The sequence below is a fragment of the Falco naumanni genome, chromosome 18 (assembly GCF_017639655.2).
Source record: "Falco naumanni isolate bFalNau1 chromosome 18, bFalNau1.pat, whole genome shotgun sequence".
NCBI classification, from domain to species: Eukaryota; Metazoa; Chordata; class Aves; order Falconiformes; family Falconidae; genus Falco; species Falco naumanni.
The window spans coordinates 4,028,379-4,053,814 of record NC_054071.1 but is presented as its reverse complement, the minus strand read 5'-3'; the positions used below and the strand labels follow the sequence as shown (position 1 = coordinate 4,053,814).

The following is a 25,436-nucleotide window of genomic DNA, read 5'->3' as shown; positions in this document are numbered from 1 at the left end:
GGGGGGGGGCTGTGGCTGCTCGGTGGTCCTGGGCCCAGCCCCCCAGTCACGACCCTCGCTGCCAGGGCCCCCACGGTGCCAGGTAGGTGGGGAGGGGGCTCTGGGGGGGTAGGGGGGGTCCCGTGTGCCCCCCGCTCCCCTTCAGCAGAGATTAAACAGGAAAGCTGCCAGCACAGCCGCTGCTTCCATTTTTAATTTGATTTTCGCCGTCCCTGCGCAGGGCCTGTACTCCCCCCGCCCCCCCGTGCCCACCCCCTCATTTTATCTACACACACACACACACACTTCATCCTGGCCGTGTTCTGGCCCTGAGGTTAATGAACGGAAGGAAACTTTTTTGGTGGTTTTTTTTTTTTTTTTTTCTAAAGGAAATCTTGTTTTTAAAAAAGAAAAATAAAGTTATAAACATGTTAGCGGCGGGGGGGGGTGGTGTCACGTGTGGGCACACCCATGCTGGCTTTTTTTTTTTCCTCTCTCTCCCCACCCCCCCTTTTCCCTCCTCCCCTTTCCCTCTTGTCCCTTTTTTTCCCTTCCCCCCCCTTTTTCCCTCTCTATCCCTTCCCCCTTCTTTTCCCCCCCTTCTTCCCCCCACCGCCCCCCCCTTTTTTCCCTGCGTGTTGGTATCTCCCTTCCCCTCCCGCGCGCTCATGACGCCATTTCCGCCGCCGTGACGCCACCCGTGACGTCGTCAGCGCCGCGCCCGGCGCGCGCCTGCCCCCTGCCGGGGGGGAACGAAACCGCGGGGGGGGGAAGGAGTGTGAGTGTGTCGCTGCCGCAAGGGCTGCCGGGACGGTGGCGGTGCCCGCCGGGAGCCGTAGTCCGTCCCGTGGTGCCCCGCGCCGCCGCCCGCCCCTGCGGCTGCCCAAGATGGCGGACCGGCGGCGGCAGCGCGCCTCGCAGGACAGCGAGGACGACTCGGACTCGGCCGCCTCCGACAGCGCCGACTCGGCCGCCAGCGCCGCCCGCTCCCGCTCGGGCTCCGGCTCGGGCTCGCCCCGGCCGCCGCACCGCCCGCCGCGGGGAGCCGCCGGGGCCCTCAGCGCGGGGCCGCGGGGCCGCGGGGCCGAGAGCGCGGCCGGCGGGGCCGCCAAGAGCGCGCCCGAGTCCGAGTGTGTGAGTGTGGCCGGGGGGGGCCGGGGGGGCGCTGGGGTGCCGAGGGGCCCGCAGCCGGGGCGGTACCGGCACGGGGGGGAGCACTGGGGTGCCGGGGGGAGCCTCGGCCGGGGCGGTGGGGGTGGCACCGGCACCCGGGGCGGCACTGAGGTGCTGGGGGGTCCTCAGCCGGGGAGGTACCGGCACCCGGGGGGGGCACTGGGGTGCCGGGGGCCCGCAGCCGGGGTAGCACCGGCGCTCGGGCCGGGGGAGCGCCGAGGTACCGTGGGGTCCTCAGCTGGGGCGGTACCGGTACAAGCGGGAGCACTGGGATGCTCGGGGGGCGCCTCAGCCGGGGCGGTGGGGTGACTCCGGCACCCGGGGCGGCACTGGGGTACCGTGAGGCCCTCAGCCGGGGTGGTACTGGCACCCAGGGGGGCACTGGGGTGCGGGGGGGGGGTCTCACCCGGGACAGTACCAGCACCCAGGGGGACACTAGGGTGCCCTTAGCCGGGGTGATGGAGTGACCCGGGGGCACTGGGGTGCAGGGGGAGCTGAGTGGGCAGCGGGCTGGGGGCAGCGCGCTGGGACCACCCTGTGTTTGGGGGAGCAGGGCTGGGCCCCCTGGCTCCCCAGCACCGGGTAGGGGCCTCCCCTGGCCCCCCTGTGCCCCGGGGGTTGTTCCCCGCAGCAGGGGGCAGGCGGGTGGGTTTGCTGCCCCATCTATCATCTCGCTATCATCTCTGACCGGCTGCCTTGTGTGCCAGGGCATTAGAAACCTTTGACGGGGAGCTGGTGCTGCTGCTGTCTCCCACCCCCGCAGGGTAACTGCTCTCCTCCCGCAGTTTGCAGCTGGGTGCGATTTTCCTCTGTCACAGATTTATAGTGCCAGTTATTTCAAGTTCCTCCTGAATCGCAGTGTATTTCTGCTGGGTTGTTTTGGCGTTTGGGCTTATCTCGTTAACGCGTCGGCTGGTTTTGGTGTTTGATCTGAGGTTGTTTTTCCTGGACAGTACGATCAGTCTGTTCTTTTACTAGAAACTTTTCCTGATATGAGCTGTTCTGCTTCATCCAGCATCTTCCCTGGGGCACAGGGTTGCGTTTCTGTTGCCGGAGTCTCTAGCAGATGCCTGCCTGAGCTCGGTCCTGCTTGGCATCTGTTCGTTATTCCTGGGCTCCTGCTTTAAGTAATCCTCTTGCCCTTTCCCCAGTTAGCTGTCTGGCCCTCCCTTATCGAGGGAGAGGAGCCTGGCTTGTCTGGTGATGTTGCTCTTTTCCCGCTGAAGACCCCAACAGTTAACGTGGTTTGGGCTTTTCCTTCTCGAGCTGTGTTCCCCCAGCGCAGCTTGCTCTGGAAGGATCTTAGATAAAGGTACTGGGAGCCCTGATTTCGTTGCTTCTTTCATGGTCACTGAAGTTGGAACTTCCAAGGGCAGACACGATAGGGCTGGGGCCAAACCTTGTTGTAATTGTGTCTGGGATCGTAGGATGCTGTGGACACCTGGCTGCTGACCTTCCCTCTGCTAACGCGCCTTTCTCTCCCTCTCTCCCCAGGAAAGCGAGGATGGCATCGAAGGAGATGGTGAGTACTGACTCCCTGGCGTTGCAGGCACTGCTGGCATGCAAAATGTAAAAACCGAACCGATGCCTTTTCCCATAGTTCTGTGGTTCTTGTCATCCCAAATATTAACTTGTAATAGTAGGCGGAGGCGGGGTGCAGGGACAGCGCACCCCAAGATCGCCCTTGCTTCCTCCTGTGTGAGCTGGTGGTGGGTGGTGTTCATCAGCGACACTTTGGCACTGGCCTCTGACTTCCCCTCGGAGGGGCTCTTCGCTGTGCCTGCGCCAGCTGTCGCCCGCAGCAGGGCCTGTTACGCTCGGAGGGAAGCTGTGTTTCTCCTTCTGCCCTGACACCAAACTCCTTTTTCTCCCCTGCAGCTGTACTGTCCGATTACGAAAGCGCAGAGGACTCGGAGGTAAGAGGAGTCTCTGTCCTGGTGTTTAAAGCGTTCTGCTGAGCGACTGCATCTCGCATAATTTTAGCACAAAACCCAGTTTGTGTCCTTCGTTCTCTTACGCTGACCCTGCTGGCAGCCATCGCCTTTGTCTCAAGATACCAGCTTGTGTGCTCCGTGCCAGCCGCGCAGAAACTCGGAGCAAGCCGTGCTGCAGTGTAGTCACCGCCGCTGCGGAGGGAAACGGTCTCCCCCGGTCTGAGCCCCTCACCAGGCGATTTTCTGGCATTCAGTCCACGGTGCTGGGCCCAGCCCTGGGGAGAAGCCGCGTGTGCTGCTGGGGGGTGGACGTAGGGCCAGTATATGTGTGGGAGTGGGAAACACCTGGCGCCTCAGGCATTGGATACTGGGAGCAGGGTTTGCCCTGGTCTGGAAGGGTGTGGAAGGAAGTATAGGGTGCTTGTTGTGTTTTGATTAGTTGAAATTAAAAAATGAACTGCTGGGTTGGAGGTATCCCAGGCAGCACCCCTGCCTTCTGCATACAGCTGCTGGAGGGGTAACGCGCCCTGTGAGTGCTGGCAACTCTGTGCTGCGTGTGTGCTGAGGAAATCCCACCTTGCATGTACCGAGACCCCCTGCCTGTGCATGGGAGGCAGCGTGGGCAGCACCCTGTAGCTGTAGGTTTCCCTGGATTTTTGGTTCAGAACTGTAAATTTAACATTTCCAGGCAGTTTAGAAAAGTTCTGGTTGGTAATGATTACAGTGAAGGTTTTCTGGTGAAAACCCTTCTCTTGAGATGTTTGTTCTGGGGATGTTGAGTGGGGCAGCAGTTAGAGAAAACGCAAAACAACCAAGCAGCTGAAATCAAAGCTCATAAGGGCGGTTAATTTGTGGATTAATCTCTGCCATTAGTGAGGAAGGAGCGTGGCAGGCTGTAGAGGCAGCACATGCAGGGTAAGGGCAGCTCTTCACACCTAAAAACCTGCGCGGAGGCTGCCCGGTGTTTCCACACACGGAGAAGCAGAGCAGCGCTGGTGCACGCTGGGCTGTTGGAGCAGCGAGGGTATTGCATCACTGACATGCCAAGATGACTCTGTTCCTGTGCCTAAAAATAATGCCACGTCTGGGTTTCCCCAACGTAAACAAAAGGAGCAGTTGATGTGCAAATACACTGTGTTGAAAGAGAAAAATAGAGCAGTCTTTTTGTTAATCACACAGAGCTATTTTTAGTGTCAGTTCCAGCCTAAGCAATGCTTGCAGGCTCCTGGAGGGTGAAACGAGGTCACGCTCCTGTGAGCAGAGTGCTCCGAGTGAGTCAGCTGAGTAACTCCAGGGAATTTGGAAACACGGCACTGGCTGGATCCAGGCTCTCAGCGTGGGAAGGAAGGGACGCACGCTCTGAGGGCCCTTGTTCGCTGGTCTCCCCAGCTCGCGCGAGCCCTTTGCTTTCAGGGCGGTGAGAGGTTCTGGCTTTGTGGGGGAGCTGGTCCCAGCTCTGTTCTGGAAAGCCTGACTGTTGGATCTGATGGAGTCGGAGGGGAGAGGTGTTGGGTTTAGTCTTTGTTTTTTCCATAGAAATACAGGGATAGGAAGGACCTTGAGAGCTAATTCTCTGCTTTGAAAGAGTCAGCTCTTCAACAACTGGAAAAGGGACTGGAACAGTCGGACTCGATGATCTTAAAGATCTTCTGCAACCTAAACAATAATTCGGTGGTTCTGTGATTCTAGGGATCTAACTCCAGGTCGGGGGAGTTGTGTGGGGAAACTCCTGGGGGACCTGTTGCTAAAGGTTCATGTTTGAGTAACCGGGGCTCTTTCAGGCAGAGGAAGAGGATTACAGTGAGGAAGAAAGTGCCAAAGTGGAACTGAAGCAGGATAGTAATGATTCTTGTGAGTCAGCAGCAAAAGCGGAGAAAGGGGATGACAAACCTGACTCCAAAGGTGCTGTAACTGGTGAGAGGCAAAGTGGGGACGGGCAGGTAGGTGTTAAACATGCGTTCTCTGGGCCGTGGGGGGCTTCTGGCAGAGAGACTGCTGCAGTGGTAAGAGCTGTCTGGTTTTGACAGGAGAGCACCGAACCTGTGGAGAATAAAGTTGGAAAAAAAGTTCCCAAGCATCTGGATGACGATGAGGATCGGAAGAACCCAGCTTACATCCCCCGTAAAGGGCTCTTCTTTGAGCATGACCTCCGAGGGCAGACGCAGGAGGAGGAGGTCAGGTATGTGAGCATCCCCCACGTGCCTGCCTCTCTCTGGGAGGGTGAGGCCAGTTCCCAGGCCAGTGTTTGGCAGCGCTGCTCCTCGCTTGGGTTGTGAAGCGCTGGCAAGGTCTGTGCTTTGGTTGCCTGCTTGCAATGTCCTGCCAGGACATTTTAGCTCTTTGTTTGGAAGGGAGAGGCTGAGGGTGGTGCAAGAAAATCCACAAGGAAAGCTTCTTGCCAGTGAGTGGTGACCCTTCTTGCTGCTTTTCAGAAATAGCAGTGGGTAGGCCAGCAGCTGCTGGGCAGGAGGAGTGGGAGGAAGAAGAAACACTGTCTCTTGTGCACACCCAGCCCTAGAAATGCTCAGGCTCTGTGTGTGGGACTGGTTGGTGCTGCCGCGTCTCCTTGGCTTTCCAACAACTTTTTGGTCTTCCCTGTGTAACTGTTCCAGGCCAAAGGGTCGTCAGCGGAAGCTGTGGAAGGACGAGGGTCGCTGGGAGCACGACAAATTCCGGGAGGATGAGCAGGCTCCCAAGACCAGGCAGGAGCTGATCGCGCTTTATGGCTACGACATCAGGTCAGCTCACAACCCCGATGACATCAAGCCCAGGAGGATGCGCAAACCAAGGTGAGCAGCAAAGTCGGACTAGAGCCTGGCTTGTCCCAGCGGGAGACGGGTCTGAAGCCCCAGCGAGGGAAAGCCTCTTGTTGTTGGCTTTGGCTCTGGGGTGGGACCCTGGTCCTGGATTTTCTAGACGCTGCGTCCCAGAGAGGGTTTCCCTCGCACAGCGGTAGCTCTCACCCAGGGATTTCTTTCCGGTCATCGGTACTGTTTTTCTCCCTCAGGTTTGGGAGTTCTCCTCAACGAGACCCAAACTGGTCCAATGAGAGGCCAAATAAGCCCCCAAGGCACCAAGGTGCAGACAGCACTTCAGCTCCCCCACGAACCTTCACAAACAGGAGCTCTGCAGGTACAGGGAGGATGCCCCCACCTAGGAACTACCCACGAATGGGGGGCTACAAAGAGACCCGTCCAAGCTACCGAGCTTCGGAAGCAAGCGTACAGCATCTGTCTCGAAACGGCGAACAAGCCAAACAGGAGAGCAACTATCGAGCGAAGCGTGCAGAGCAAACCCCGCCGAGAGACAAGTCACCCGAGGTGGAAGCAGCTCATGTCCACAGCAGCCCTGTGAAGGAGGAGGTCGCTTTGGAAAACCAAGCCACGGCTGCTGATGCTGCACAGCCACCACCAGACAGACCAATTGAAAAGAAGTCTTATTCCCGGGCAAGAAGGACCAGAATCAAAGCTGGGGATGCGGGGAAGCTGGCAGATGAAGTTCCTGCTTCGGAAGGGCTGACTCCTGTGCCTCCAAAACCCGTGCAAGCCGAGACGTCCCCCCCACCAGCAAAGAGCAGTAACTGGGAGTCGCCGGTAGAATCCAGCTTGGATGGACTGGAGCAAGAGATGACCCAAATGAATCTCACTGAGCAGAACTGGACTCCGGGGCAGTCTCAGTTCCTGCAGCCCCGGGAGCTGAGGGGTAAGTAGGTGCAGCCTGTTGGTTTTCCACTGCAGCCCCAGCCAAATGCGGTTCGTGTGGTCGCTCAGAGCTGAATCGGCTCTGCCTTAGTCCAGACTCAGGGTGGATAACGTGATGGCGATGCACGCTGCTGAGAAATGCAGTGGAGTTAGTGAGAGGGGACAAAACGGAAAAGGAAAAAAAGAGGAAATTAAGCATTCTGGTATAGGCTGATGGAATTAGGGCTGGGGAGGACATGAGTAGATCCTTTCCCTCTTCCTGCCCTGTTTTGTGTTGAGATCGGGGGAAGCTTCAGTGAAGCTGAAGGCTTGTGCATGGGACAGGCGACAGGGACTTTGTCCAGTGTGAATCATGGTGAGACTGGCTGCTGCAGCAGGAACCAGAGTTCGGGAGATAAGGAGCGTTGTGCTCAGCTGGCAGGTAAGGGTCGTGAGCAGCCGGGCTCCTGTAACGTCCTGCTAGGAGCAGGAAGGAGCATTCCTCTTGTTTATCAGCTTATTCCATAGCACTGAGACTTGGTTGCCGTTAGCTGAGGCCTGAGTGGGACTGGCAAATTCATTTTTACCTGGTGGGAGGAAATTGCTCAGTTTGCCGCAGCAGGCAGGCTGGCTGAGGGCGGCATGTGTGGCAGAGTTACCCCCCTGCGAGCTCGGGACTGAATTCTAGTTGAGCATCCATGCGAGAGGTCGTTCAGGTATAATTATCTCTTTGCAGAATTAAGAGCCTTTTCTGGGGGAGCGTTAAGAGTTCATCTCGAGGGAAATAAAACTGGAGCAAGGAGAAGAAAGCAACTCGCTGCTTTCATAAGCATCTCTTGAGGTTTAGGTCATGAAACCACAAGTCATCTTGTACTGATGTGACTGGTAAAATCTTTGTGCAAACAGGCCCTTGGTCTTGACTGCGGATGCAAGTAGACAGGCTTTAAACATCCCAGTAGGCTTGAGAGTTCAAAAGTGCTGTGATTTGCAGCTGAGATTATGTACTTTTTTTTTTTTTTTTTTTTTTTTAAATCCTACAAAATACAGCATCCTAACAAATTTACCGTGAGACAGCTCTAGGCTGCAGGTAGGAGAGCACTTTCCGTCTGTAAGCAGGGTGCGTTACTTTACTGTCCCCTTGTTTCTTCCTAGCAGAGAAGGCAGGAGTTAATTTTGGGAGGCATTTGGCTAGGTGAGCCAGCCGTCGGGTCATTCTATATGTCTGTGCCTATATTTGCAATATCATTGATCCGTGGGCACTTTCAGCATTTGTTTTGTCCCCTCCTGCTTCCCTGGAAGCGGCTGTGATGAGTTTGGCACTGTGGTTTTAAATATGCGCCGTAACTTTGCTGTTCAAGTTAAAAGGAGCCTGTGATAAAAGTGGTTACGCCCTGGAGAGGGTTTAAACTGCAGCTCACCCAGTCCCACGTGGATCCTTGTTTCTACTCTGAAGAAATCCTTGTGCCAGCGGGAAGACAGCTTAGATCAGAACTTGGATTTCCAGCTGAAAATTTTAATTTTTTATTTATTATTTTTTTCCCCAGCAAGATTTAAAAGGCGTTGAGCAGTGTGGATGATTGCACGGTGACACCACAGCTTCTAATTTGTACTGAAAGATTTAAAATTGTAGCCCAAGAGATAAAGTTAGGTTTCTTGTCATGAAAGCAAGAGCTGTGCCTTTTGTAGTACAATAATGTCCCCGGGCTGCCAGCGCTCGTAGGGCCAGCGACAGGCGCCTCGGCGGGTGAGGTGGCCCTTTACTGGGAGCAAATGCAAACCATAATAACCAGTTTGTTTCTTCCTCAGGTATTCCTAACCATATGCACGTTGGAACTGGGCCACCGCCTCAGTTTAACAGGATGGAGGAAATGGTAAAGCATGTTGCGCGGTGTGTGACTCTTGCTTTTAGAAGCGCGGAAGCCCAGCGTTTATTTGTTTCGGGCTTGTAGTAATTAGAGGCTGCCTGTGACACCTCAGCCTTTCCCTTTTGTTGGGTGTTTGTCGTTTTTGCTGCGTGACCCAGATAGAGGTTTGCAGGGGCTGGTGGGGCCGTGGGTTCGTGCTCCCTCGAGCTCCTGCCCCACACACTGACCCTGGCTGATGCCTTTGGACTCTTTTCAGGCGGTGCAGGGGGGGCGCGTGAAACGCTACTCATCGCAGCGGCAGAGACCGCCAGTGCCGGAGCCTGCCCCCCCCATGCACATCAGCATCATGGAAGGGCACTACTATGACCCACGTGAGTGTTTCCCCCTTGCTCCTGAGGCTCCGTGTGTGCTCAGACCTGAGCAGCTGCAGCAGGAATCTCCCTGCTCCTGTTAGGGTCGGGAAGGTCGGGGGCTTTGTTTTCCCTTCCCTTTGTAAATAACGTCGCTGCCTCATCTCGTACGGCAACGGAAAGGCCGCTCTGAGCCTCCCTGGTTGGTGTTTAAACCCACAGAAATATAATCGGTGTTACCACCTCCCCTCCCTGTTCCAGGGCTCTCTAGGACACTGCTTTTCTTCAGGAAAGCTGGGATTTAAAATTAACTTGGAAATCAGAGCAATGTCTTTGACAATTGAGACCGGGGAGAATTACAGAACAAGGCTGAGGATGGAGTAGGAATTTACTCCAGCGTTTAAAGTGTCGGAGAAGAAATTCCCCCAGTTATTCTCCTGTTTTGTAAAGGGAGTAGGAGGCTTTTTCTGTTGGGAGTATGCAGCATCTGCGAGCCTGGTAGACTGCGTGTGCCGATGGGAATGTCGCTTGCAGCACTGCGTTCAAGTCTTGTCGCTGGCTGGGGTGTGCGTGTGACTTGCTGCAGTAGAATCAAATTCGGTGGAGCTTTTCCTTACCAACTGTTGTGTGTTGCAGTGCAATTCCAGGGACCAATCTACACCCACAGTGAGAACCCAGCCCCGCTGCCGCCCCAAGGGATGATCGTACAGCCAGAAATGCACCTCCCTCATCCAGGTGAGGAACTGGCTCCCCAGCAGGGCACGGGGCAGCTGGTACCGATGTTATGGTTGTGCCTGGGGTAGGGGGAGGCTTGGTCTGTGCTGAGGAGTGGGTAACGCTGGTTTCACGCAGCCTCTCTCGCTGGGGGAATCCATTTTCCCTGTTTCTACAACATGGAAGAGACCTGCTTCCCTCGTGCAGTGGGGTTGAATCAATATAAATGTTAAGGAAAGAAAAATAGGCATTTCTGGCTCTCGCAGCCGGTGCAGGACTGAGGTGAGCCGAATGTTTGGGCAGCCCCTGGCTGGCTGCCTGCAGGTCCTGCACAGATCCTCCTGGCTGAGCCTCTTCCCCTTCGGTGGGGCCCTTTGCTCTGCCCGCCGTTGTGCCAGGCTGGTTCTTCAGTCCCTGCTGCTTGTAGTTCAGAAGAAGAAAGCAGAAACGAGAGCTGTTGAATTGGCATGTTCCCTATCTTGACCACAAGAACTGTTTCCTGGAGCGGGGGTGCCGACCCGGGGCTGCGTCTGGTTCCAGTGAGCTGGAACCCTGGTGCTGGGGAGCGAGCCGTGCTCCACTCTGCTGAGAAGCGTTTCCCTTTTTTCCTCCCCAGCCCAGGAGCTGAGGTCTCATGGCTGCAGGAAAAGCCTTTGAGCAAAGGGCTTCTCCTTCCCTCTGCAGCGGGGAAGGTGCAGCATGTCACATTCAGGTTTGGGTTTTTTTGTTTGTTTTTTTTTGTCACTTCCCAGGTTTACATCCCCACCAGACGCCAGCCCCCATGGCAAACCCTGGGCTGTACCCTCCGCCAGTCTCCATGCCCCCAGGCCAGCCCCCGCCGCAGCAGCTGCTTGCACCAACTTACTTCTCCCCTCCTGGAGTCATGAATTTTGGGAATCCTGGCTACCCCTACCCCCCAGGAGCACTGCCCCCTCCACCCCCTCCTCATCTCTATTCCAACACGCAGGTAAGCCAGCTGCGCTGTGCCTCTCCTTCCTGAGCGGGAGCCGTCAAGAGCAGATGGGATCCTGTGGAGTGTGGGGATATTCTCAGAGGCTTCCTGGGAGAGGATGTGGAGCAGCTGGGCTGCTCCGTGGTGGGAGGTTGTTTACTGTCATCCCTATCTCTGCTTGGAGCGGGGAACTGGAAAGGACTGCTCCTGTGGCTGCTGTGCAGCTACCCCGAATTTAGGGTCTAAATACCCAGGTGGGCGGATCTCAGAATCGAGGTGTTGCCCTACAGAGCAGGGAAGTGGCCCACCGGGAGCCTGTCAACAGTTGCATCCCCTCCAGGTCCATGCTAAGCCAAGGACACCTTGAAAATTGTTTTGGAAGCCCTTTTTGTTAGGGAGGGTGGCTGGAAACTGGCTGGTGCTGTTCTTTGGCACCAGCCAAAGGGACCAGCGCGGGGCTGGCTTTTCCTGCTCCACGTCCGACGTCCGTGTCCGCAGCGAGGAGGCAGATCTCCGTGGGCAGCGTGATGACGAGTCCGAGTCCGCCCAGGGCTGCCGTGCCAGCAGCACACGGCTGACACGCAGTGGCAAGCCCGCGAGATGCATCTCCCCGAGCCCTACAACCTCTCTGACCTTCCCTGCTGCCCTGGGCTGATCCCAGCTGCATTGGCAGGGATTCAAACCCGCTTTGGGAGCAGGTCCCCAACCCCCGGGCAGCTGGAGGGGATCTGGGTGTGAAGGGGAGCTGTTACCTGCCTCGTTGGCACGGAAGAACGGTCGCTGCTGCTGTTGCAAAGCGCAGACGTTATGTAGCAGTTGGGAAACTCCACGGGGTGAAGGAAACCCATCTGCCACAGACGTCGGTCCGGCACGGCTGCGGGTTGCTGCAGCCTGTACCTGCCCACCCTGCCGAGAGCAGGGGCGCCCTGGTAAGGGGCAGGGGTAGGCGAGGGTCCTTGGGGAGCTGTAAGTGCTGCTGTGGGTTGGAAAGGACCTTAAAGACCACCCAGTTCCACCCCCCTGCCATGGGCAGGGACACCTTCCACTCACCCAGGTTGCTCCAAGCCCTGTCCAACCTGGCCTTGAACACTGCCAGGGATGGAGCACCCACAGCTTCTCTGGGCAGCCTGTTCCAATGCCTCACCACCCTCATAGATAAGGATTTCTTTCTAATATTGCATCTGAATCTCATCTCTTTCAGTTTAAAGCCTTTCCCCCTTGTCCTATCGCTACAAACCCTGGTAAAAATTCTGTCCCCATCTTTCTCATAAGCATCTTTTTGAGTATTTGAGTATTCTCCAGTTAAGAGAATAGAGGTCTCCCTGGAGTCTTCTCTTCTCCAGGCTGAGAAACCTCAACTCTCTCAGCCTGGTCCTCACAGGAGAGGTGCTCCAGCCCTTGGAGCATCTTCATGGCCTCTCCTGGACTGGTTCTGTGGTCCGTGTCCCTTTTATGCTGGGGGCTCCAGAGCCCCCGACACAGCCAGCCCCCTGCAGCGCAGAGCACTGACCCTTCTGCTCTCTGGGGAATGCAGGCCCAGTCCCAGGTGTACGGAGGGGTCACGTACTACAACACTGTCCAGCAGCAAGTGCAGCCCAAGCCTTCGCCCCCTCGAAGGACGTCCCAGCCTGTGACTATCAAGCCACCACCTCCTGAGGTACCGTCCCCCTCGGCGTGAGTCTGTGCGTGCGTGATGCTGTGCTGCTGGCGTGTGCGTGATGCTGCAGTCTCCCTCTCCCATCCCAAAAATACAATGTTCCAAGGAAATCTTAAACTGTCTTAATCTTTGACATGTCCCAAACCTCAGCTTCTCGTTACAGGTGGTAAGCAGGGTTCCAGTTAATTTGAGTTTCTAAATGCTTTAAAACTAAACCCACGTAAAAAGTAAGTCTAAAGTTGACTCTTGCTTTTTAAATTGTTATTATTTGCTCAGGGTAGAAAATGGAACACTTTAGAGAGAGAAAGATCGAGTCCTAAGCTAGGAGGCAGTGACTTCTCTGGAAGAATAGATGTCGAGACCTTAGTAGGTAATTCAGGCAGCAGACTTCCAGGCTTTCCAGAGATGAGAGCCGTTTTTTTCTGCGCTGGGAACGGTTTCCTCACTCCAGTGCTGTGAGCTGTGCGTGTGTGTGTGCGCGCGCCAGAGTGCCACGTGTGTGTTTGGTTTCCTTTTCAATGCTTTGCTTAGCATGTGGGAGCTGAGCGAGCCCGAATCCCAGCAAGCCCAGACCCGGGCAGGCACGTACCGGTTGTTTCCCGTACGCAGGGGAAGGCGGCGTGCGGCACGGTGGAGGGCTGGGAAGCGTGCAGCGTTTGTAAATTCACTGCGAGATTGTCTGTTGGAGGTGCCCTTTGAAAGGCCTCGCGATGGGAAAATGTTTCACCAGGAGGAGAGCTTGGCTGAAGGGAGCTGGTTGTGCCTGGAGTGGGCACAACTGGGAGGAAGCTGGAGGCGGGGGCGGGGGGTGGTTGTATTTTGGCACCCAGGTAGGATGTTTTGGCATCGGAGGATGTTTGCTCGCAGGACCCTGGTGACGGTGCTGCAGCCCCCGTGCTGGTGTTTGTGGCGGGGCAGCCTAACCCTCTGCTTCTCTTCCCTCTTCCCCACCAGGACAGCAAAGGTGAAAAATCAAAGGAGAGGAGCAACACGTAGGGATGCGGCTGTGGGAAATCCCAGCGCCAGACTCGGCACCTCGGCGAGGAGGAAGCTCCTTCTCAGGAAAGGCTCCTTCCCTGTGTGTAGGTGAGGCAGCGGGATGAAATCAGCTGCACCAGCTTGTGCTCAGGGCCAGGCACCTTCCTTCCCTTTCTGGTTTTACCGGTGCCCTCCCGAAAAATCATCTCGCTGCTGCTGATCTGCCCTCCTTCCCCCTCCCTCACTGGGGCACAGAGTTCACCGAAGAATCAACCCTCAGCATCGGTCCTTGGCCGCAAGTCCTCGCGACTTCTTTTACTAAACGTCTGCCCTTTTCCCTCTCTAGGATGTTAAACTCAACTGGCTTGATTGTGTTCTCTGTTTTTATTTAAGAAATGAACCAGCCCCTTCAGTAAAGCTGATTTGTTTCTTTTGGGTATTTTGAATTTGTTTGTCTGGGCTAACTGGAATGTAACATCCCCTGCCCCCCGTGGAGACAGCTGATAAGTTAATTCTTCCTTTCCTTTTTTTTTTTTTTAAATTAGCAAGTTTATTTCTGCTGTTGTTTAAGGATAGGAAGGGCAGCTGAGTGATAGGAGCCTGTCAGGGCAGCGCTGCCTGCACGGGCACTACTTGATTTAGATGCTCCTCCCGTTTCTTTTTCCCAACAAGCCCTGTTGGTACCTTGTGTCCTTGGCTGTCTCTGTCCATGTGTGTGCAAGCTCCCAACCCGCATCAGACGGGAATCCAGGTGCATGAGCACGGGGCAGCCCCCTCCCCGCTGCCACAAGCACACCGTGCCGAGCAGGGGGAGATTTCCACCGGCCTCCCGTGCCTCAGCCAAATCAGCGCCGGCGAGGGAGGTTTATGGGCATCCAGGCACCTCGGCACTGCCAGAACAGCCCTGCCAGCAGTCAAACCAGCTAGACAGGGCAAGCAGAGGAGTGATTTGCTCCTAGCACTTGGGTGTTGCTGCTGTGGAAGTGGAAGGGGGTGTCGTAACCCGCCCCGACGCATCCAGCCTGGGCTCCCATCCCCAGGAGGAAGCACCTCAGCCCTGCGCCTGCCGCCACAGAAACCGGCGTTCCTCGCCGGGGACCTCGTAGTCATGTTTCCCCCGTTAGGATTCGGAGGCTGATCTGCCAGGGTGCCCGGCACCGCAGCGCCGCGTGTGCCAAGCCGAGCCCGGCTGGCTCGCCTGCGCCGCAGCGCTGCGCCGCCTCTGCAGCACGCATCCTGCTGGCACCGCGGCAGGCAGAGCCGCTCCGGCTCCCAGTCACGCTTGGGCTTGGCCGTGTCCTCGCAGCCGTTTGCAAATTGCATTAGGAAACTTGGCAAGGCAGGCTGCCGAGCCCTGCCGCGCGCCCCGAGCACGTGCTGGGGCGGCGTGGGGAAGTGCCAGCTGCTGGCGCGGGTCGCTCGGCGAGAGGGGGAACGTCACCGTGGCCTCCGAGTCCCCATCTGCGGCGAGGGAGGGGTGCCCGGCAGCCCACCTGCCCGCTCGAGCTCTCCTGCATGCCCACCTCTCCAGCAGCAACGCCTCCTGTGTCGTTCGTAACTCGATGATCTTTTGTACCTAATTTCAGGCGTCGAAGCGACGCTTTCAAAGTAGAAATCCCGTGTGTTTTCGCTGTAACCCCTCTCTCTGCCTTAAGGCTGAAATGTACCGTCAACGTATCGGTCGCGTGACTGAAGTCCTGGACCTTACAACACTGTGATGCGTTTTTGGTTTTGTTGCTTTGGATTCCTGTCCTGTAGGAGTGCACGTTTGTAACCAGCGTTGTATCGGCACGCAGATGAGAATACCTTTTAGAAAGTAGCCCCTGCTCTTGTCTCTCTTTCCTCGGACCGAGACCCCCAGGGCCGGCGTTCCCTTCCACCGCGCCACCGGAAAGCTCGGCCGTGTGCCAGGAGCTGCTTTTTTCCCTTTTCCAGGAGCTCCTGGTGGGACTGGAAAGGTGGCTGCTTTGTGGCCGGCGCCAGCCGCCCTCGCACCGACATCCCTGGGGAGCAGCCACCGCCTGTCCCTGAGCCCGGCTGGGCCGTGGCAGCGGGGCTGGGCGCAGAAGTGAGCCCCCTCCTCTCCCCCCAGCCTCCTCGCTGGCTCGTGGGGAAAGGAACAACTGGTGTGTAGGTGGTGCGGGAGCTGCCGCCTGCGCTGCTTCTGTGCCGCCTGCTCCCTCTGGCCCGCAGCCCGGCTTCCCACGGCACATGGCGAGGGGGGGGTGGGGGTGGCAGGTACCCCAAGTCCTGCACCCTCCCGGTGCACCCTGATGGCAGGGGTACGGCGGAGCGGGGCTGGGGGGGAGATGCCGAGGGGGAAGGACGCAGGCAGGGCCTGCCAGCACCGTGCTGGAGGGTGGCTTGGGAGGGCGGGGGGCCTCAACTTGCCCCCCTTCGCATCGTCCCCCAGCCCCTTCATTCCCTGCGCTCGCTGCCCTCGCTGCCAGCAGTAGGGTGGGGGTCCCAGAGCCCACCTGGCAGCAGAGGCTACTGACCTCCTGCCCACGCTGCCGTGCTGCCCCTTCCCTCCCCAGCAGCCCTGCCTCAGTTTCCCTCCCTGGCAGAGGGTTCAGGGCTGAGCCTGGGCCAGGGGCCAGCTCGGACCATCGCAGGTCTTCTCTTCGAGGGGCTTCCCCCCTAAATGCTGAGTCCCCCTCTCCCAGCGCCGCAGCTGGGAAGTGGGTTAAGGCGCTGGCTCGGGGAGGGATTTTTTCCTCCGTGTTCATTTTTCCCTCCTACACAAGGTCTGTTTTGAGCAGAGCCTGGAGGCTTCGCACCCCCTGCTCGCTTAGCGGGGCGGGGGAACGCAGCGCAGCTGCAAATGGAGGCGCAGGCTTTGGGAGGGAAGCGGCTGCTCCAGATCCCAGCTCGTTAGGAGAAATAACAGCAAATTAATTAAGCTAATAGCTTGCTCTGCGCCAGCAGTGCCCCCATCCATGCCGAGCTGGGGGAGAGGAGCCAGGCTGAGCCGATGGGCCTGGATCTGGGGTGCGTTTCCCAGGGGCGAGCGGTGCCCTTGGCACGGTGCTGCGGGTCCCTCCCGCCTGCCTGGCCCCGCTGCCACCGGCGGGCGCAGCCTCTGTGCCTCAGTTTCCCCTTCTGCCTCCTCCAGCCTCCGCTGTCAGGAGAAGCCCCTCTCCGTGCGGCTGCAGCCTGGCCAGGGCACCGCTGGCACCAGGGGCCGGGCACCCTCGTCCGGCCACCCCAGGCGGAGGGGACACCGGAGGGGACACTGGAGGGGACAGCGGAGCTCGGCTGGGTGGGATTGTTTTGGGGTCTCGGGTGGGGTGTGTGGGGGTCTGGGCTCTGGGGCCCGGTGGGACGGGTGGAATTGCCGTGGGGCAGAGGACCATGCCGTGCCGTGCCGTGCCGTGCCATCCCACCGGGCCCGTGCAGCCGGGGGTGGGGACATGGGGACACGTTTTGCTGTTTTCCCGCGGCCGCATGGATGGAGTTGCCAAGCAACTGCCGGTGGAGGCGAAGTGGGAACAAAGCGGGAGCTGCCGGGACCCCCCATCCCTCCCCAACCCCCCCCCGGGGCCGCAGGGGCTACAGGGTCACCCGCCGTGTCCCCCTGCCCATTACCACCGTCCCACCCCGGAGCTATGGCAGGGTTGGGGGTTTGCAAGGGATGAACCCAGGAGCTGGTGACTGGGGGGGACACACACTGGGTTTGTCCCCCCATTGCTGTCACCGCCATTGCCCTGCCCAGAGGGACGCAGCCCCGGCGCCTCCCCAGCCGCTCGCGGTGGGGCCGGGGGCAGCGGGGCCGGGGCAGGGTGGGTGCTCAGCACCCAGGGGCAGGGGGCACGGTGGCTCTGCCCCGAGCAGGCGCCACGTCCCACCCTGCCCTGCCCTGGCACCTGCCCCGGCTTGCCGGCCCGGCAGGGCCTGTTCCCAGCCTGGCAGGCGGCTGGGGGGGGGGGGGGGGGGGGGGGGCAGGCAGCTGCCCTGACCTGCCCAGCCCTGCCCGGGGGGGGCCGTGCCAGGGTGGGGGGTCCTGCGCCCACCCCCAGCCCTTTCCCACGCTGCGAAGGGCTGGTCTGGGGGTGCTGGCGGTGGGTCACCCCATGCCTGGGAATGTGCCCCCCTGCGGAGGGGACACTGGGGAGGGACGCTGGGGGGGTGGGGGATGGTCCCGTGTGCCCCAGGGCAGTGGGCTGGCACGGGGGGGGCCGCGTGGATGTGCTGGGGGGGGGGTGACGCGGGTGTGAGCGCGTGGGGGGGGGGTGACACCGTCCCTCGGTCGAGGTGGGTGATGGTGTCAGTGGGGGGGGGGGCTGGGGGGGCTGTGCTCCCCCCGCCCGGCTGTACGGCAGGGGACAGGGGGGCTGTGCCGGTGTCCCCGGTGTGCCGATGCTGCGGGGGGGGGGGGGGGGGCGGGGGGTGTCACAGGGGTGTGAGCACGCGGCGGGGGTGACACTGCTCCTCGGTCGAGGCGGGTGATGGTGCCGATGGTGTGATGGGGGCGGGGGGGGACTGCGCCGGTGTCCCCGGGGTGCTGGTGCTGCGGGAGGGGCTGCGGGGGTGCGCGACGCATCACCTGCGCGGTGCTGCGGGGGGCACACGCGCCGCCCCCGCCGTGCCCCGGTGCGGTGCCGCCCGCTGCCCGCGCACCCCCGGGCCGGTCCCGGTGCCCGTCCCCGGTGCGGCCGCGGGGGCGGGGGGCGGGCAGGTGCCGGCGGCGGGGCCGGGGGGCGGGGCGGGGCGGCGGGGCCGGGGGGCGGCGGCTCGGCGGGCCGCGGCGGGGCGCAGCGCGCAGCAGGCGCGGGGCGGGCGGGGGAGCGGCGCCGGGGCCCGAGCCCGAGCGGAGCCGAGCGGAGCCGCCCCGCCGCCGCCGCCGCCGCCCATGGCCCCCTGAGCCGCCGCCGCCGCCGCCGCCGCCGCGCCCGGGCGGCCATGAAGCCGCTGGAGAAGTTGCTGAAGAAGCCGGGCTCGCACCTGCCCGCCCGCCCCGCCGCCGCCCCGGGAGCGGCGCAGGGCTCGGCACCGGCGGCGCGGCGGCAGAGCCTGTCGCGCCCGGCCGCCTCCCCCGAGGAACCGGCGGGGCCGGCGGGGCCGCTGCCGGGGGGCGAGGGCCGCTGGCTGGAGCTGCGGCCGCCCGACGCGCCGCTCCGCTCCCCGGAGGACCCGTCCCCGGCTGGTGACCGCGACCGGGACCGGGAGCCGCCGAGCCCCGAAGCGCCGCCCGCCGCCCGCTGCTGCTGCGGCTGCGGCTGCGGCCCCGCCGCGCCCGCGCCCCCCGAGCGGCTCCTGGCCGCGCTGCTGGAGCGGCTGCCGGCGGGCGGCGCGCACGGCCGCGGCTGCGGAGCAGGTACCGCGGCTCGGGGGCTGCGGGACCCACGGGGGGGGCTGCGGGTCCCGGCGGGAGGAGGGCTGCGGGGGTGCCCGGGGGACGGGGGGGGGCGATGCGGCAGCGGGTGGCGCTGGAGGCGGGGGGGCCGGGGGGTGGCGGGGGGGGGCGCCCGCCGGGCCGGTGCCGCCGGGATGCGGTGATGGATGCGGGTGGGCGATGCTGGGTGCGCGGGGAGGGGGGCGGCACCGCGTGGGGCGCAGGTGGGTGGCAAGGGCAGGCGGGGGGTCCCACCGGGCCAGGGCAGCCGTGGCAGCAGGGTGGGCAGGGGGCCCACGGTGCAGCGCTCTCCGGCCCGACGCTGCGGTGAGGGGCACGGCGGGGCACCGAGATCGGTGGCGGCACCAGGCCCGGCGGAGGCCGAGGTTGGCCGGGCACCGGCTGCTACCGCGCCGCACCGAGCCCTTGGCCTCCCGCTTGATTAATTTTTAACATCTTCCCGCTGCTAAAATTAGCCCCACCGGAGCCGCAGCATGGGGGGGGGGGGCAGGTGGATGCCCCGTCCCTCCGGCACAGGCTGCCCGGTGCCCCGGTGCCATCCCACCGCGGCTCCCCATGCCAGGTTCTGGGGTGGTTTGGGGTGTGCGGAGCTGGGGGGGTGCAGGCGGGCTGGGGGTGCTCCTCAGGGTGGGGACCCCTGCTCCGGCTGAGCCCCTGGGCTGCGGGGGTGCGGGGGCTGGGGGGCAGCGGGGAGCCCCAGCCCCACGTTCCCGGTAGGGCGCACCCACCGACACGAGGGAGCCCTTCGGGTAGGAGCGAGATGGGACTGGCAGCGCCGGGCCCTGCCTGCACCGACATGCTGCCAGGCCCGGCCCTGCGGTGCCCAGGCTGGCGGGGAGCGGGGGGATAGGAGCTGGTGGGGGGGGGGGGTACGGAGGGTCCCACCAGCCCCGCTGTCCCGCTGCGGGAAAGCCATCCCTGCCGCTCTGGGGGTGGGGTGGGTGCTGCAGTGGGATGGGGAAACTGAGGCAGGATTGGAGGGTGCTGCTGTCTGCAGGGCTGGGGGGGGGGGCGGGGTGTCCGACCCCTGGCCCCCAGGCAGAGCTGGGTACATGTGCCCCCCAACTGCGGGTGTCCCTGCGTGCCCCGAGGCAGGTGCAGTGGATGTGCACTGGATGTGGGGCACTGGCCCGGCAGTGCTGGGGGGGGGGGGCTGAGGGGTCCCGTCCGCGCCCCAGACAGCGTGTCCTGCTTTCCGCAGCACCTTGTCCCCGGCGGGCGCTGTGCCCCGGCGCGGTGGTGCCAGGGGAGCCTCAGCCCCCCCTTGGCACAGATCCATGGCCGGGTTAATGGGCCAGAGCCTGGGGGGCAGCTATGGGGGGGATGCTTTGCACGGCCCCTCCTGCGGGGACAGGTCATTGAGCCTCGGAAGGGCCCCTGGGGGGGGGGCACTGGGGTCTTGTCATCCCATCCCTGAGGCACCCATCCAGTTGGGGACCTGCTCAGGGTCGAGGGTTGTTCATGCCGGGCGAGGGAGCGGTGCCTCGTCCAAAGGTTGTGCGGCTGGGTGCTGGTGGCGGCTGGGTGCTGGTGGCGGCTGGGTGCTGGTGGCGGCTGGGTGCTGGTGCTGACTGGCACACCAGGCCATGCCGTGCCAAAACACCCTCCCCAGGGCTGGTGCTGCCTGTGCTGACCCAGAGAGCCCGGCAGCGGGCACCGGCTGCCCCGGGGCTGACACCAGCACCAGCACGGTGCACCCTGAGCGCCCAAATATTTGCTGCAGGCACCTGACCTTGCTGCCTGCCTCAGTTTCCCCGTTGCCCTGAGCTGTGTCCCAGTTTGCCCATGGCCAGGCTCTCGCTGGGGCCGTTGGGCGTGCTGCGGCGTCGCGGCTCAGGTCCTGCCCTGCCGGTGCCTCTGCCCCACACCACACTCCTGCCAGGACCTGGCTGCCCCACGGGGCTGGGAGTGGGGCCATGAGTCAATGCCAGGCACCGGGGGGGAGGGGGTGGGGCTTGGCGTGGGGTTCAGCATCTCCCAGTGTTGCCCTGGGAATTAGCATCGCTCCCCTTGGCCGCCCGCTCTGCAGGGCATGGGGTCTCTGGGTGGTGGTGGTGGGGGGCTGTGTGGGGCAGGGTGCCCACACCTGCCCCCCCCCGCCCCCCATCTCCCCCAGAGTCGCTGCTGGATGACATCGTGCTCACACACTCCCTTTTCCTGCCCACCGAGCGCTTCCTGCAGCAGCTGCACCAGCAATATCCTTGGGGGGCAGTGGGGAGGGGGTGCAGGGGGGCATTGGGGTGCCACTGAGGGGGGTGTGAGGGTGCGGTGAGGAGGGTCCGAGGTTGGGCACGCGGAGGGCATGGGGGTGCAGTGAGAGTGGGCACAAGGGTGCTGTGAAGGGGGCAGGAGGGTGCAATGGGGAGGGGTCCAAGATTGGGCACGGGGAGGGCACGAGGGTGGTACAAGGGGGAGCTTGAGGGTGCTGCCAGGAGGGCATCAGGGTGGGCATGAGGGTGGCACAAGGGTGGGCGTGGGGAGGGCAGGAGGGTGCCATGGGGGGTGCACACGGGAGCAGCAAGGAGGGAATTGGGGTGCCATGAGGGTGGGCGTATGGGTTCGGGCGCGAGGTGGGCAGCGGGGTGCCACCAGGGTGGGCACGAAGAGCCTCACAAGGGGTGCCCAGGGTGCGGTGGGTGCTGGCGGGTGGCCGGGGTCCCTCCTTGCCGTGGTGCCTCCTTGACGGTGCCACCTTCGTGCTGGCGGCGGGCAGCCCCCTGCCACGCTGGGAGGAGGGGGCTGGGCTGCGGCGCAAGCGGGCAGTGCTGGCCGTGCTGCTGCATTTCCTCGAGACCTACAAGGGGCTGCTGCAGGAGGAGGAGAGCGCCGGGAAGGTGATCAAGGTGGGTGTCCCCACTCCATGACACCCCCACCCCCACCCCGGACCCCTGCAGCCCCCTGTCCTGAGCCCCTCTCGCCCCCCAGGAGCTCTACCTGCTCATCATGAAGGACACGTCCCTCTACCAGGACCTGGAGGATGAGATCCTCAAGCTGCACCAGCTCGTGGAGACCGTGGAGCTCAAGTGAGCAGGGGGTCCTGGGGGGCCAGGGGGTCCCTGTGGCTCAGGGGGTCCCCGGCGAGGGACAACGAGCTGTGGCCCAGGAGCTGGGGGGTCATTAGCTCATTAGCAGCCCTTAGGTAATGAGCGAGGACCTGGGCAGGGGCTGTGGCAGAGCGCGCGGGCAGGGCTCGGTGGGCAGCACCCAAGGGTGCTAACCATGCCGGGGCCACTGCCTGACCCCGCTGCTGTGCCGCAGGGTGGCCGACGAGACGCCCCCCCCCAACAAGCAGGTGAAGCCGCTGTTCAGGCATTTCCGCCGCATCGACTCGTGCCTGCAGACGCGGGTGGCTTTCCGGGGCTCCGACGAGAGTGAGTGACCGTGGCCGGGTGCCGGGATGGGTGCTGGGTGCCAGGGTCCCTTCCCTGGTGGCTGCAAGAGACCGTGCCTCAGTTTCCCCACTCGGGGCTCTGGAGGACACCAGGGAGGTGCAGGGGGTCCAGCATGGCCCTGACGTCGTCCCCCGTCCCCCCCCAACCTTCTCCCCAGTTTTCTGCCGCGTGTACATGCCCGACCACTCGTACGTCACCATCCGCAGCCGCCTCTCGGCCTCGGTGCAGGACATCCTGGCCTCTGTCACCGAGAAGCTGCAGTACTCGGAGGAGCAGAGTGCCCGCGAGGACGCCCTCATCCTCGTCACCATGGCCTCATCCGGAGGTGCCCGGGGGGGGCCGGCGGCGCTGCGGGCGGGGGTGGGGGTCTGGCTGGTGCTGAGCCCCTGCCCGCGCTCCGCCCGCAGAGAAAGCGGTGCTGCAGCCCAGCGAGGAGTGCGTCTTCACCACCCTGGGCATCAACAGCCACCTCTTCGCCTGCACCAGGGACACCTTCGACTCCCTGGTCAGCACCGTGCCGGGGACCCCCTGGGCCTGGGGGGACCCTCCATGCAGCCCCCTCATGTCCTCCAGCACCCTCTGAGCATCCCCGCCTCCTCTCACAGGTGCCGCTGCCTGAGGAGATCCAGGTGGTCCCCGGGGACACGGAGATCCACCGCGCGGAGCCGGAGGAGATCGCCAACCACCTCACCGCCTTCCACTGGGAGCTCTTCCGCTGCATCCACGAGGTGGGCTGGGGGCTGGGGGGCTGGCGGCGGGGGGCTGCCCGCTGGCGGGGGATCCTGATGGCACCTGCATCCCCGCATCCCGGCAGCTGGAGTTCGTGGATTACGTGTTCCACGGGGAGCGGGGCCGGCGGGAGACGGCCAACCTGGAGCTGCTGCTGCAGCGGTGCAGCGAGGTGCAGCACTGGGTGGGCACCGAGCTGCTGCTCTGCGAGGCGCTGGGCAAGCGCGCCCACCTCCTCAAAAAGCTCATCAAGATCGCGGCCATGTGAGTGCGGGGCCGGGGTTGGGGGTGTGTGTGGGGGGTCCCCTGCCCGCCCCTCACCCTCTCTCCCCCCCCTAGATGCAAGCAGAACCAGGACATGCTCTCCTTCTACGCCATCGTCATCGGGCTCAACAACGCTGCCATCAGCCGCCTGCGCCTCACCTGGGAGGTAAAGGGCTGGGGGGTGCCCTGGACCCCCCCTCTGGGTGCTCCCGGGCCCCTCCTGGGCGCTCATGGCTCCCCCCGGGACCTGTTTTTGCAGAAGCTCCCGGGGAAATTCAAGAACCTGTTTCGGAAGTTCGAGAACCTGACGGTGAGACCGTGGGTCCTGGGGACCCCACAGCACCCTGGGGGGGAACTGGGGAGCTGGTGGGTGGGGGATGTTCTCATACTGTCCCGGGGTGTCCTTGCCCCCCCCCAGGCCCCCAGCAATGGCCACAGTGCTGTGCCCATGGAAGCTGGTGTTGTGTGTGTGTGGGGGGATCCAGGGTGGGCTGGGCAGGGTGCTGGCACCCATAAAGAGCCCCCCTCCCCCAACCCTGAACCCCCGTGTTCCCCCTCCCAGGACCCCTGCAGGAACCACAAGACCTACCGGGAGGTGCTGGCCAAGATGAAACCCCCCCTCATCCCCTTTGTGCCGCTTATCCTCAAAGGTGAGGGGGGCACAGGGGCTCCCGCGGCACATGGGGGGCCAGGGTCCCACTGCTGCCCCATGGGGTCCCCCTCACCCCCTGCTCGCCCCCAGATCTGACCTTCCTGCATGAAGGCAGCAAGACCCTCCTGGACGGGCTGGTCAACGTGGAGAAACTGGTGGGTGCCCTTTGCTGGGGGGACATGGCTGAGGGATCCCTGGGGTGCAGCCAGGGAAGGGGGACTGGGGGGGCTGGAGCCCTCCTGCCTGGTTGGGGTGGGGGGTGCTGGGGGGTGTGGGGTCCCTAAGGTGCAGAATAGGATCCCCAAGGTGGGGACCCTGGTGATGGGGATGCCCCAGGGTGTGCAGCAGGATCCCAGAGGGGGTACAGTCCCCAGGCTCCTGGGGGGCAGGTGGTCCCTGGGGGGGCAGGCAGGGTCCTGGGGGGCTGGTGCCGATGGGGGGGTGCTCTCTGTTTCAGCACTGCATTGCTGAGAAAGTGAGGACCATCCGCAAGTACCGGAGCCGCCCGCTCTGTGAGTACGGTGGGGGGCCGGGACCCCCGCAGCCCCGGCCGGGCAGGGGTGGGGGGCCGGTGCTGTGGGAGGGGGCTGACCCTGTAGGGTGGGGGGACGTGCATGGCCCTGCACCTCTGGTGCTGGAGCCACATCCCCGTTCCTGCATCCCCATCCCTGTCCCTCTGCATCCCCGCGTCCCTCCATCCCCACATCACCATTGCCGTTGCCCTTCATCCCTGCATCCCCATCCCTCCATCCCTGTCCCCCTGCATCCCCATCCCCCCATCCCCGTGCTACCATCCCTGCATCTGCATCCCCAGCCCTCTGTCCCTGTCCCCCTGCATCCCCATCCTCACGCCACCATCCCTGTCCATCTCTGCATCTTCATCCCCATCCCTCCACCCCTGCATCCCTGTCCCTGTATCCCTGTCCCTCCATCCCTGTCCATCCCTGCATCCCACATCCTTCCATCCCCCACACCACCGTTGCCGTCCCCCTCCATCCCTCCATCCCTCCATCCCTCCATCCCTCCATCCCTCCATCCCTCCATCCCTCCATCCCTCCATCCCTCCATCCCTCCATCCCTCCATCCCTCCATCCCTCCCCGGTCGCGGGTGGGCGGGGGGCTGCCCGGCGCTGCCCCTGGCACTGACCCCCCCCCAGGCCTGGAGCTGGAGGCCTCCCCCGGGCAGCTGCAGACCAAGGCCTACGTGCGGCAGCTGCGCGTCATCGACAACCAGAACCTGCTCTTCGAGCTCTCCTACAAGCTGGAGCCCGGCAGCCAGTGAGGGCCGGGGGGCCCCCGCCTGGGGACCCCCACTCGCCGGGGGGCCCGGCCCCCCCAGCACTGACGCACTTTGGCCAGGGGACCCCGGCCTGGGCAGGGCGGGGGGTGCAGCGGGGTGCTGCCCCCCACCCATGGCACGGGGTGGGGTGGGGGGTTGGGGACCCCGGGCGCATCCCCCCCCCCTCCTCCATGTCCCCCATGTCCCCCTGGCTCCCCACTGTCCCGCCCCCCCCCCCCCCCCCGCCTTGGCTGGGGTGCAGAGACGCCCTGGGGTGCACCCCCCCTCCCCTGGCTGGGGGGCAGAGACCCCCCGGGGTATCGTGTATCCCCCCCCTGGCCGGGGTGCAGGGACCCCCTGGGGTGTCCCCCCACCCCCAGCGGGGGTGCAGAGACCCCCTGAGGTGTGTGTCCCCCCCCTCTATTTTTGTACATGTCCCCCCGCCCGCCCGCCCCCCCCCCCCAGACGTGTATATTTTGTAC

General features: G+C 62.8%; 2 protein-coding genes across 6 annotated transcripts; both read left to right on the top strand.

The window, feature by feature from the left end:
• Positions 1 to 837: 837 nt before the first annotated feature.
• On the top strand, positions 838 to 13,721 carry CASC3 (CASC3 exon junction complex subunit). Of its 5 annotated transcripts, none has more exons than XM_040617176.1 (14): positions 838 to 1,113; positions 2,647 to 2,674; positions 3,031 to 3,068; positions 4,868 to 5,026; positions 5,114 to 5,265; positions 5,699 to 5,875; positions 6,094 to 6,788; positions 8,573 to 8,637; positions 8,888 to 9,002; positions 9,618 to 9,716; positions 10,448 to 10,662; positions 12,182 to 12,304; positions 12,468 to 12,531; positions 13,259 to 13,721. In XM_040617176.1, the coding sequence occupies exons 1-13, from the start codon at positions 868 to 870 to the stop codon at positions 12,501 to 12,503; spliced, it is 2,148 nt and encodes a 715-aa protein (XP_040473110.1). In that variant the 5' UTR covers positions 838 to 867; the 3' UTR covers positions 12,504 to 12,531; positions 13,259 to 13,721. The 5 variants fall into 5 exon arrangements, with proteins under 5 accessions (XP_040473110.1, XP_040473109.1, XP_040473106.1 ...); XM_040617175.1 differs by having other exon boundaries at positions 12,455 to 12,531; XM_040617172.1 differs by lacking the exon at positions 12,468 to 12,531.
• Positions 13,722 to 18,127: 4,406 nt separating this feature from the next.
• RAPGEFL1 (Rap guanine nucleotide exchange factor like 1) lies at positions 18,128 to 25,360 on the top strand. The gene is made up of 15 exons (XM_040617201.1): positions 18,128 to 18,599; positions 20,755 to 20,833; positions 21,331 to 21,481; positions 21,564 to 21,661; positions 21,897 to 22,009; positions 22,188 to 22,355; positions 22,438 to 22,535; positions 22,636 to 22,758; positions 22,845 to 23,023; positions 23,099 to 23,189; positions 23,283 to 23,333; positions 23,586 to 23,673; positions 23,766 to 23,830; positions 24,133 to 24,187; positions 24,833 to 25,360. The coding sequence occupies exons 1-15, from the start codon at positions 18,185 to 18,187 to the stop codon at positions 24,955 to 24,957; spliced, it is 1,899 nt and encodes a 632-aa protein (XP_040473135.1). The 5' UTR covers positions 18,128 to 18,184; the 3' UTR covers positions 24,958 to 25,360.
• Positions 25,361 to 25,436: the final 76 nt, after the last annotated feature.

Bases quoted from the DNA above. Each gene is read 5' to 3' on its own strand.
- CASC3 (XM_040617172.1), top strand. From the start codon at position 868: ATGGCGGACCGGCGGCGGCAGCGCGCCTCGCAGGACAGCGAGGACGAC. The intron at 6,789-8,572 runs GTAAGTAGGTGC...TTTCTTCCTCAG, and splicing joins GCAGCCCCGGGAGCTGAGGG to GTATTCCTAACCATATGCAC. The intron at 10,663-12,181 runs GTAAGCCAGCTG...TGGGGAATGCAG, and splicing joins ATCTCTATTCCAACACGCAG to GCCCAGTCCCAGGTGTACGG.
- RAPGEFL1 (XM_040617201.1), top strand. From the start codon at position 18,185: ATGAAGCCGCTGGAGAAGTTGCTGAAGAAGCCGGGCTCGCACCTGCCC. The intron at 23,024-23,098 runs GTGAGTGCGGGG...TCCCCCCCCTAG, and splicing joins CTCATCAAGATCGCGGCCAT to ATGCAAGCAGAACCAGGACA. The intron at 23,831-24,132 runs GTGGGTGCCCTT...TCTCTGTTTCAG, and splicing joins TGGTCAACGTGGAGAAACTG to CACTGCATTGCTGAGAAAGT.